The sequence below is a fragment of the Bombina bombina genome, chromosome 1 (genome assembly GCF_027579735.1).
Source record: "Bombina bombina isolate aBomBom1 chromosome 1, aBomBom1.pri, whole genome shotgun sequence".
Taxonomy (NCBI): domain Eukaryota; kingdom Metazoa; phylum Chordata; class Amphibia; order Anura; family Bombinatoridae; genus Bombina; species Bombina bombina.
This window is the reverse complement of record NC_069499.1, coordinates 1,216,970,126-1,216,983,026: the sequence shown is the minus strand read 5'-3', so window position 1 is coordinate 1,216,983,026 and position 12,901 is coordinate 1,216,970,126. Positions and strand designations below refer to the sequence as shown.

General features: G+C 37.7%; 1 protein-coding gene across 2 annotated transcripts in view; it reads left to right on the top strand.

Moving 5' to 3' along the window:
- Positions 1 to 12,901, top strand: part of CETP (cholesteryl ester transfer protein) — a 169,320-nt gene that overhangs the window by 78,793 nt on the left and 77,626 nt on the right. For both annotated transcript variants that reach the window (XM_053700259.1, XM_053700257.1), the window contains exon 6: positions 9,772 to 9,841. In XM_053700259.1, coding sequence (XP_053556234.1) covers positions 9,772 to 9,841 — 70 coding nt within the window. The remainder of the gene's footprint in view (positions 1 to 9,771; positions 9,842 to 12,901) is intronic.

Sequence of the window (12,901 nt, the reverse complement as noted above, 5' to 3'; positions counted from 1 at the left end):
TTTTATTTTAAGTTGCCTAATTTGCTGCAAACTAAGTACTGACAGACAGCTGCCAGTACCTAAGATAGTGGCAAATAGGTAGAGGGGGGAGGGTTAGAGAGCTGTTTGGGGGGTCAGGGAGGTTGGGGGGTAAGGGGGGATAATACACTGCAGAAAACCTAAAAAAAATATATATATAAAAAAAAAGCAGCCTTTTATTTTAGTACTGGCAGACTTTCTGCCAGTACTTAATATGCGGGTGATCTTTGGGGGGTAAGGGGGGATAATACACTGCAGAAAACCTAAAACAAAATTATAAAAAAAAAATAGCAGACTTTTATTTTAGTACTGGCAGACTTTCTGCCAGTACTTAAGATGGGGGTGATCTTTGGGGGGTGGGGGAGGGAAGAGAGCTGTTTGAGAGGGGTCAGGGAGGGATCAGGGGTGGGATGTGTCAGGTGGGAGGCTGATTTCTACATTAAAGCTAAAATTAACCCTACAAGCTAGCTAATTAACCCCTTCACTGCTGGGCATAATACAGTGTGGTGCGCAGCGGTATTAAGGAGCCTTCTAATTACCAAAAAGCAATGCCAAAGCCATATATGTCTGCTATTTCTGAACAAAGGGGATCCCAGAGAAGCATTTACAACCATTTGTGCCATAATTGCACAGGCTGTTTGTAAATAATTTCAGTGAGAAACCTAAATTTGTGAAAAAGTTAACGATTTTATTTATTTGATCACATTCGGCGGTGAAATGATGGCATTAAATATACCAAAATGGGCCTAGATCAATACTTTGCGTTTGTCTACTAAAAAAAATATATATATTTTTGATAGGTAAATATATATAAAAAAGGGTTCTATTTATGTTCAAATGTAGTGATGGCAAAAATGCTAAAAATGTTCTGGTCTTTTGTGGAAGTTTTTGTCTGAAATGCCCATTCCTTAAGGTCTTAGTTTTTTTTATTTCACAGGTAAGTTTTTATTTATTTTAAAATAGTTATATTGTAATTTTAATTTAAAGTATAGGGGTAGTTAGGTTTAGGTGTTAATAGTTTAATATAGTGATTTGCAATGTGGGGGGGTAGCGGTTTAGGGGTTAATAGGTTTATTTTAGTCTTTGCAATGCAGGGGCCGGCGGTTTAGGGGTTAATACTTTAGTTTAGTGTTGGCGATGTGGGGGGGCCGGTTGTTTAGGGGTTAATAGTTTTATTTAGTGTCGGCAATGTCGGGGGACGGCGGATTAGGGGTTAATAGGTTTATTTAGGTGTTAGCGATGTGGGGGCTGTGGTTTAGGGGTTAATCACTTTAGTGTCGGGGGTTTTTGGATTAGGGGTATTTAGACTAGGGGTTTATGTTAGGGTGTTTTCTTTTCCCAATAGACATCAATGGGAATTGCGTTATAGCGATCGCCATTCCACGATCACAGGTGTTAGTTTTTTTCTAACACTCCATTGATGTCTATGGGGGAAAGTGCATGAGGCGTCAAGTCAGGCCTTGGGTTTTGTGCAGTATGGAGCTTATCATACCATACCACACAACAAAAGAAGGTTTTTCAGTAACTTGTAATGGCAGCGCTATGGAGAGTATGTTATTTACGCACCCGGTTTAGCGCATAACTTGTTATCTGAGTAATTGCTTTTAATCCCTTATTGCCCAGACCTTCAATCGTGATACTGTCCTCACCTACACACATCAATCACCCATGGAACCATCTTACATAACATCTCTAACACAACCACTCTCTATCACTTAGCTCCTGAGATATCATTCTGTGATTGTAAGAGCTCCCCTTAAAAACCCAATACTCCCTTAGAGGTTTTTTTTACTGTACTTCTGGTTGTAGAGATGTTCCTATCCATTCACTGAACAACTTCACAGCCCTGTTTCTTTAAGTTCCAGCAGTGGGAATGGGGAGGATTCAGATGAGGAGACTACAGGATGTAGCTGGGTCACAGTAAGAGGGCGAAGTAAGCGGAAGAGACAGGCCAGTTCTGAGCTGGTACACCCCAATAGATTTGCAAGATTAAGTGAAGATGTTGGGGATATCAGTTCAGGGGTGGCAGTGTCAGAGAGGGCCGTGTTGCCTAGTATAGTGAACAGTCCTTTAGCTGTGGAAGAGGAGCATACTATGGTGGGCAGTCCTTCAGTCATGGAAGAGGGGCATACAAGTCAGGGCCAGAGGAAGATGTTGGTGGTAGGAGACTCTATTATAAGGAAGGTTGATAGGGTAATTTGTCATCCAGACCCTTTACATAGAACAGTTTGCTGTCTTCCAGGGGCTCGTGTTAGGCATATTGTGGAGCGTATTGATAGATTGTTAGAGGGATGTGGGTCTGATCCTGCAGTCATGGTGCATATTGGTACTAATGAAGGAATCAGTGGGAGATGGAGAGTCCTAAAAAATGACTTCAGGGAGTTAGGTAGCAAGCTTAAAGCAAGGACCTCCAAAGTAATATTTTCTGAGATATTACCAGTGCCGTGTGTTAACTCAGTAAGGCAGAAGGAGCTAAGGTCTGTTAATTCATGGCTAAAAACATGGTGTAAAAATGAGGGGTTTGACTTTTTAGAACACTGGGCTGATTTTTCACTAGGGTACAATTTGTACAGTAAGGATGGATTGCACCTGAATGACATGGGTGCAGGTGTGTTGGGGGAAAGGATGGTAGCACGTTTAGAGAACCTTTTAAACTAGGCAAAGGGGGGGAGGGTCAATTAGAACAAAATAGAACAGAGAGATCAGTCTCTGAATATGTCACTCCCTTAATATCTCAAGGAAGGGATGACTTAAGAAATGTCACATTAGAAAGTATAGAGGAAAGTACACCAAGTAGTAGCAGAAAGCACATGAAAATTAAATGTATGACAACAAATGCAAGAAGCATGACAGTTAAAATGGGGGAGCTGACGCTCTTAGTTGCAGAAGAGGACTATGATGTTATCAGTATAACTGAAACTTGGTGGGATGATTCACATGACTGGGCATTTAACTTAGAGGGGTATACATTATTTAGGAAGGACAGGAATAATAAAAGGGGTGGAGGAATTTGCATGAATATTAAACCTGACCTTAAACCTACAATAAGGGAAGATATTTATGATACAAGTGACAATGTAGAGACCCTGTGGGTTGAAATAAAGAGTGGGGGGAAAAATCCTAAAAAAATATTACTAGGAACATGCTACAAGCCTCCCAACATTAGTGACCCGGAGGAAACTCAACTACTTATCCAAATAGGTAAGGCTGCTAATAACAGTGCTGTAATTATGGGAGATTTTAACTACCCTGATATAAACTGGGTCAATGAAACTAGTAATTCAGCTAAGGGGGATAGATTTTTAAATGTTCTCAGGGATAACTTCTTGTCACAATTAATAGAGGAGCCAACTAGGAGTAAAGCTATATTGGATTTAGTGCTATCAAACAATACAGATATAATATCAAACATAGAAGTTAAAGAACATTTGGGTAACAGTGATCATAACATGGTCACATTTGAAATCTCTTTTCATATGCAGTGTTTTAAAGGCTTAACTAAGACTTTTAATTTCAAGAAAGAAAAATTCAACGATTTAAGGAAATCATTAAATAATATAAATTGGGACAATGTATTTTCTAATAAAAATACAGAGGATAAATGGATAATATTTAAAAATTTGTTAAATAAATATACATATCAATACATACCATATGGTTATAAAAATAAAAATAAAAAAACTAAGCCGTTATGGCTAAATAAAAATGTGTTAAGAGAAATTAGGAAAAAACGTAGGGCATTTAAATTATTAAAAGAAAATAGTACAGACTCAGCATACAATATTTATAAGGAATGTAACAAAGCATGCAAAAAAGCAATCAAATTAGCCAAAATTGAAAATGAAAAATTAATTGCCAAGGATTCTAAGTCTAACCATAAAAGGTTCTTTAAGTACATAAATAGCAAAAAATCTAAGAAGGATAATATAGGTACATTAAAATGTGTGGAGGGTAGCATGATAAATAATGACAGGGAGAAGGCTGAGGTACTAAACCAGTTTTTTTCTTCAGTATACACAAGAGAGGAACCATTGAATGATACTTTGGAACAGAATAGAACATGCCAGTCCATACCACTAACTGGGTTTTGTTTAGAGGATATCAGGAAAAAACTAAAAAATATTAAGGTAAATAAAACTCCAGGCCCAGATGGAATACACCCAATGGTGTTAAGTGAATTTAGCACTGTTATAGACAAACCTTTACTCTTAATTTTTCAAGACTCATTATCCTCAGGCATGGTACCCCAGGATTGGCGTAAAGCTGATGTGGTGCCACTCTTCAAAAAGGGAAGCAGGGATGATCCAGGAAGCTATAGACCAGTTAGTCTGACATCAATAGTGGGGAAGATATTTGAAGGGATTATAAGGGATTATATTGATGAGCATATTTGTGTAAACAAGATTATGAGTTCTAATCAGCATGGCTTTAGGAGAAATAGATCATGTCAAACTAATCTAATTAGATTCTACGAGGAAGTAAGTAAAAATATAGATAAAGGGGAATCAGTTGATGTGATATACTTAGATTTTGCAAAGGCATTTGATACAGTGCCACATAAGAGATTAATGCACAAAATTAAGGGACTGGGAATAGCTGAAAATGTTAGCTCATGGATAAATAACTGGATAAAAGATAGGGAGCAACGAGTAGTAGTAAATGGATCATACTCAGATTGGACAAAGGTAATCAGTGGCGTCCCCCAGGGATCAGTACTGGGCCCTGTTCTTTTTAATATTTTTATAAATGACTTGGAGCAAGGATTAAATAGCGACATCTCTATTTTTGCAGATGATACTAAGTTAAGTAAGGTCATTAGGTCAGAGCAGGACGAACTCTCTTTACAAAGGGATTTGCTAAAATTAGAACTATGGGCAAGTGAATGGAAAATGAGATTTAATACGGAAAAATGTAAGGTTCTACATTTTGGAAGTAAAAATAAGCAGGCTACGTATTTTTTAAATGGGACAAGACTTAGCCAAACACAGGAGGAAAGGGATTTGGGAGTAGTAATAGATAACAAGCTAAAGATGAGTGCACAATGCAGGGCAGCGGCTTCAAAGGCTAATAAGATACTAGCATGTATTAAAAGAGGCATTGATTCAAGGGAGGAAAGCATAATTCTGTCATTATATAAAGCCCTGGTAAGACCTCACCTTGAGTTTGGAGTGCAGTTCTGGGGACCGATTGCTAAAAAAGATATTGCAGAACTAGAAAAAGTTCAGAGAAGGGCCACAAAGCTAATAAGGGGATTGGAGAAATTAACCTATGAGGAAAGGCTAGCCAAACTGGGTCTGTTCTCTTTAGAAAAAAGGCGCTTGAGAGGTGACATGATTACTTTATATAAATATATTCAAGGCGCATATACAGAGATGGCAGAAGCTCTTTTTATTCCAAGAAAATTGTTTCTGACAAGAGGTCATAATTTAAGGTTGGAGGAAAGGAGATTTAATCTCCTGCAACGGAAACGTTTTTTCACTGTAAGAGCAATAAAATTGTGGAACTCATTACCAAAGGAGGTAGTGAATGCCAATACCATAGATTCATTTAAAAATAGTCTGGATAAATTTCTGTATATAAATAAAATTCATGGATATGATTGCTAGTATTAAATGGGTCACATTTTAATGGGGTTATTTAAGCTTAACTGGAGCTTTTTGTAAGTATTTTAGATTTGTATAGGTTGAACTCGATGGACTTCAGTCTTTTTTCAACCTTATCTACTATGTTACTATGTTACTATGTTATGGGCTTGGTCTAGTTTTTTTCTATATTTTATAGCTAATTCTAACTAATTAATTCCTGATTAAATAAAATAATTCAGTAGGGATTGTCATTCAGCATATTCGTTGATTTGAAAATTCAAATCAACTAATAGAAAATAATTCCATCCTACTGGTTGCTTAAACCAATCAACTGACGTGCATTAATCCTATTGTTTGATTTGAACATTAAAAAAATAAAAATTCAAATGCATTTTAACATTTCACCAGTAAATGATTGATATTTGGAGTCTAGGGGGCCTATCTATCAAGCTCCGAAAGGTGCTTGACGGCCCGTGTTTCTGGCAAGTCTTCAGACTCGCCAGAAACAGCAGTTATGAAGCAGCGGTCACAAAGACCGCTGCTCCATAACCTGTCCGTCTGCTCTGAGCAGGCGGACAGACATCGCCGGAAATCAACCTGATCGAGTACGATCAGGTTTATTGACATCCCCCTGCTGGTGGCCCATTGGCCGCGAGTCTGCAGGGGGCGGCGTTGCACCAGCAGCTCTCCGTATTCAGCGAGGTCTGGCGGACCTGATCCGCACTGTCGGATCAGGTCCGCCAGACCTTGTTAAATAGAGACCTAGGCCTCAATGTTTAGCAACGTTTCAGGGCTTAACCCCTTAGTCATGCTAAAGGTACATACACTTCATTATGGCTTTTTAAACACAGTTTGGCACCAAACACTTCTATTTTGGGAGCAAAAGCTCCATCTAGGGGTCATTCACTTATAGAACATCTCTATACCATTTTTGTTAGTATATGTAACTATATAAAAACAATGTAACAAACCTATGCAGTATGGCCATATTAATTAGTCTCTTATACGTTGTGGCAGTAAATATCTCACACTAAATAGTAAATAACAAATTTTAAACACTAAATTTTTCACTATTTACTTAATATCATTTAGTTCTGAATTTTAGATAATATTATGTGAACCAGGCTATGTCAATTTAAGTACATAGGTACATTTCCTATCAGGAGCTTTAGTGTATGTAGAAAATTAGGTAAATGTAGTTGTTTGTCAACACTTAACTATCAATTTTATAGCATCTAAAAGAAACAATTCAAAAGAAACAATTCAAAAGAAACAGGATAGGTCAAAATCCCTATTTAGGCCCTTAGGTATAAGGGTCTCCAATTTGTGGATCCACCACATTTCTTTCTGTTTTAATAATTTTTCCCTATCTATTCTTTTTCTGGGTACCTTTATTTGTTCTATAACCTGCCACCTAAGCTGGCTTATACCATGTCCATGTTCCAAGAAATGTTTTGAAAGAGGAGCCTCTAAATTTTTTCTCCTTATATTTGAGCGATGTTGACTTAACCCTTTGAGTGCTAAGCTGAATTCTATATTTTTCAGTTTTTTACTATTTTAAAAAACTTTTTTTTTAACTTTTTTATTTTCCCCCCCAGATCCCCAAGACTTATACCATTGGAAAGGTTAGGCGATTACCTTACCAATGGTTGGTCTTGGGGGTCTGTAGCTGCTTAGATCCCTGAGATACAGGTTTCTAAGCAGCATGCCCCCTTTCCCTATACTTTGTATGTAAAATTTTAAATAAAGTTGCGCGGTGACATCATCACGTCATTGCGCGTGACGTCACCGAAAGTAACGGGAACCCCCGGCGATGCCTGTCACTATGCAGGCCCGATCGCCGGGGTAGGAGCTGGTGGCGGCCCCAGATTGGAAAAAAGTAGTTGAGTGCTAATGACGGCTCTGAGCCGTCATTAGCACTCAATGGGTTAATTTGTCTTTGACCTCTTGTGTGGTCTCCCCTAAATAGTACAGGGAACATGGACATTTAATAAGATAAATCACGAAATTACTGTCACAGGTATAGAATCCCTGGATATTAAAACGTCTACCACTATGAGGATGGAAGAAGTTAGGACTTTTTATAACAGAGTTGCAGCTCACGCAACCTAGACAGTGGTAGCTGCCATTTCTCTTGTTTCCAATATAAGATTGTGTATCTCTACGATCTGTCCCTATATCACTTTTTACTAGATGGTCACGTATGTTTCTAACTCTTCTATAGGCCATTAATGGTGGTTCCTTAAAATGATCTATATGTTGATTACAATCTCTCAGAATGTGCCAGTGTTTCCTTATGGCTTTAGATATTATATTACTATGTGAGTTTTATTGTGAAACAAACACTAATCTATCCTTATTGTTCTTCTTACTCTCTCTTTGGATGGGGTTCTGTATTTCATTGATTTTTTGTTGATTAAACTAAGAGGGTAACCATTCTTCAATAATTTATTTGTCATCTCCAGGAGTCTCTTCTCTTTATTCTCTTTTTCACTGACTATTCTTTGAACCCTGAGCAACTGGCCCTTGTGCAACGAATCGATCAATCCTCTCGGGTGAAAACTGTTATACTTTAAGAGTGTATTTTTATCAATTTCTTTAGATTATATATCTGTGTTGAGTTTATTAACACACTTGGATATCCTTGGATCCAAGAACGTGATAGTCTCCTCACTATATAACAATGTAAATTGTAATCCCCTCACCATGGTATTAAGATCTTGTACAAACTTTTCCAAGGTTCCAATGCTGCCCCACCAAACGCCAAACACATCATCAATGTAGCGCCACCACAACGCTCCATGTGTCTTGAACAAGGGGTTCTCATAAAACACTCTCTCTTCAAATTCATTCATGTAGAGATTGGCGTATGATGGGACAACATTGGAACCCATTGCCGTTCCTTTAATCTGGACAAACCATTCATCTTGGAAAAGAAAAAAGTTCCAGTATAATATTACAGGTCGTAGAGATACACAATCCTATATTGGAAACAAGAGAAATGGCAGCTACCCCTGTCTAGGTTGCGTGAGCTGCAACTCTATTATAAAAGGTCCTAACTTCTTCCACCCTCATAGTGGTAGACGTTTTAATATCCAGGGATTCTATACCTGTGACAGTAATTTTGTGATTTATCTTATTAAATGTCCATGTTTCCTGTACTATTTAGGGGAGACCACACAAGAGGTCAAAGACAGATTAAGTCAACATCGCCCAAATATAAGGAGAAAAAATTTAGAGGCTCCTCTTTCAAACATTTCTTAGAACATGGACATGGTATAAGCCAGCTTAGGTGGCAGGTTATAGAACAAATAAAGGTACCCAGAAACAGAATAGATAGGGAAAAATTATTAAAACAGAAAGAAATGTGGTGGATCCACAAATTGGAGACCCTTATACCTAAGGGCCTAAATTAGGATTTTGACCTATCCTGTTTCTTTGAATTGTTTCTTTTGAATTGTTTCATTTAGATTCTATAAAATTGATAGTTAAGTGTTGACAAACAACTACATTTACCTAATTTTCTACATACACTAAAGCTCCTGGTTCACATATTATTATCTAAAATTCAGAACTAAATGATATTAAGTAAATAGTGAAAAATGTAGTGTTTATAATTTATTTACTATTTAGTGTGAGATATTTACTGCCACAACGTATAAGAGACTAATTAATATGGCCATACTGCATAGGTTTGTTAAATTGTTTTTATATAGTTACATATACTAACAAAAATGGTATAGAGATGTTCTATAAGTGAATGACCACTAGATGGAGCGTTTGCTCCCAAAATAGAAGTGTTTGGCGCCAAACTGTGTTTAAAAAGCCATAATGAATTGTATGTACCTTTAGCATGACTAAGGGGTTAAGCCCCGAAACGTTGCTTTTTTTGTAATTCTATAAAGTTTTTTACATTATACTGTTCTGGTGGCAACCTGTTTTCTTACATTGTCTTTGGGGTTAAGCAGCTTACCACATTCACAGTGCACTGTATCACTAGTAGTGCTGTATCCCATAGAACTGTTTTGTTTCAATGTTTAGCAACAACACATTTTAGCCTCCAAAAACTATTTTATTTATTTTAACATAATTTTGTCAAACTTAATGTTTTTTTGTGATAATATCCCTAAATAATTCACTAGAAAATAATGTATTTTTCTTTCTACAGACCAGGCTGGTTAATGCAGCTCTTCACGAATTTCATATCATTCACCGTAAAACTTGTAATTAAAGGTCAGGTAAATATTCAAAGTTATATTTATAGCTGTTAAGAGGTATTTGTTTAGACCATTTACAGTTTTATAATTTATTTATTCAAATGAGAGACCATTGTGGCATAGAATAGTAAATGCAACAAGGTGCAGCAATCAATCAATAGTGGTTTAATCCCTTTCGCCTAGATTACGAGTGGCTTTTGTATTTTTGTATATATAACAACTGCATGCATTAAAAAAACACAAAGGGGGGGGCGGAGCCAGCAAGCCCTCTGAGAAGGCTGCATTCTGAAAGAGCTCCCGCGCCCCTTTCTGTGGAAGAATGTACAGTACAAGGCTCTTGCCGACAAGCCTAATAGTGCCAAAAACAGGTACACTGGGTTCTGCTGGTACCAGCCATCACATGTGAGGCGAAGACGAGACAATTACTGACCGGACAGGGTCACTTTTAGCTGCCACGCTCGCGGTAATCACTGCCGACATCATACTTGACAGGGTCAGTCAAGCATCCTGCTTACCTGATGAGAAGAGACAATGGGCATCTAGTGGAGCTAGCTTATAAACAGCCGCAACATCGCAAGATAAGCTGAACGGGCTGATGCTGAGTTCTGAATGCATCCGATTTTCCTCAGCTGCCATATTTGATACACAGGCCTAGCAGCGATCATGCGCCAGTCGACGGCCCACATAGCGACACACAAGCTGCCACTTACCTTATACAGGCTCAACACCACCAAGGTATCACCTGCATCGTATTAAAACACAAAGGTCCAGCGAATGAAGGGACATGATTTTTTAACCATGAGCTCCGTTTTCATAATTTGGAAAAAATAAAAGGAACTACCCTGCTGTCAGCTGCATTATCACTGACCAAAAGAATGTCTCATCTCAGTAACTTAGCAGAAAGAGTATTACATTTAAAAGAGTGACGCAGAAGCAACTACAAGAATAGCATTCATAACCTAAGGGGCATACTATTATATAAAACAAGGAAAACCCAAACTGAAAACAAAGCTCAGACCTTGTGAAGAATAAAACTACATACCAAACAACTGGAAGATAAACCAGCATTATCATTATATTTCACTGTCAGTTTATGTGCAACACGCAAGCTACAGCTAATTAACAGACTCTAGAACATAAACATTTTGTTATTCACAATGTTTCCTAAAAAAGCAGAAGTCAGGGAAAAGTGCCAAACATCAGCAAACGGCAACACCCTCAGTAATTAACTTTTTCAAAGCAGGCGTCATAACATTCGAATTAGAGGAATTCCTGACACCATCCCTCCATCAGATTTGGAGCAATACCTGCAAGATTTATTCAACTTCCTCAACAAAGAAGATCATCCCTCAAAAATAGAAATAGACAGAACTCACAGAGCACTTCGCCCCAAGCCACAAGATAGACAACCACCCAGAAACGTGATAGTCCGCATCACAAGCTATTCAATGAAAGAAGAATGAATGAAACTCGCCAGAGAGTAACAGCCCCTCAAATATGAGAATTCAGACCTACAATTATTTGCTGATCTATCCCAAAGGACTCTCTCAAAACTTAAAGAATTAAAACCCTTACTATGCTACTAAGGAAGATGAATGCATAACTTGTTCATCACCACAAGAAATCGCAAGTATCTGCAAAGAACTCAATATCAATTCCCCTCAACCAGTGGACATCAACCCATCGTCAACAGAACAGGATAACTCTGAGAATACCTTGCCTCTCCCACAATGACCAGAATAGAAGCAAGTTTCACAAAAACGTACATGTAGGCAATCCACTGTACTTCAACCTCAGAATGCAGAAAAGGGGTGAATCCCTGCTATATCCAAGTATCCTTTTTCCAAGTTCCTTGATATAAGTTAGGTGCATAGCACCAGGTGATTGACTAATGTTTTAATACCAGGTTTGTGGGTTTTCTATACTCAGAATGTTTTATTTACCATCAGGTATGCTCTCTGGTGGATGATCGCGCCATGGTGGACTTCTCCCTCTATTTTCCTGAGGGCATATTTTCACTGTGCTCTCGTACCACCAACCAGATAAAAAATATTTGCCTGAAATGGACCAAGATTATTACTCTTTATCATATTGTTCTCGCATAGTTAGGAGATTATTCTTCTCCGATTTTGAATGTTACTTTTATATGTTCCATACTATGGAAATTGTTTACATGTCTTTTTGTTTTATTATTTAATGTCATCTATTTATGTTAATCTAATTTCTCCAGAGGTGTCCTATAAGGTTTTTACTAAATCCCTACGGAGAGTGTCCTTCTTCAATCACAAAATTCAATAAATAATAATTCATTACAAACCATCAATAAAATATCCCAGAATACCAAAGTTTTGAATTGCCCTAATAAAAGGTGAATGGCTATTTTAGATCTTCAAAAAGAGGTATTCATATACTAATGCTACAAGAAACTCACTTCAAATCTCAAAGTTTCTCCAAATATTTTTCTGCACACTACCCTCAACGTTTTCATTGCACTAACCCACATAAAAAAATTAATGGAGTTAGTATCCTTATTCATAGATCCATAGCTTTTACCAAACTTTGTACTGATAGGTCTCCTTTTCGGCAAACCTATCACCCTCATAAACCTGTATGCCCCTAATAAGCATCAAGATAGTTTTATTGCTTCCACCACCAGTTCCATTCTCAATCATGCCAAAGGATCCATTATTACAGCGGGTGATCTAAATACACCCCTTGACCCCACAATTGATTGCACCAACCCAGACACCAGGAAAACAACCCCAAATCTCAAAAATATTTGGCAAAACATAAAGCTGCTAGGCTTGCATGACTCTTGGAAGTACGTAAATCCCCAGAAAAAGGATTTTACATTCTTCTCCCACCCCAACCGTAGTTACTCCAGATTACATTACATATTGGTAGACCATTTAGTTTTATCATACATAATAGACTCAAGCATAAAACATACATCATGGTCAGATCACTCCCTAGTCCTTTGCTCCATAAAATGGCCCTCAGCTCCACTTAATCCATTTCAATGGAAACTTGACAAGACACTATTACTTGACAAAAACAGATAAAGCACTTTCCAAAAATTAT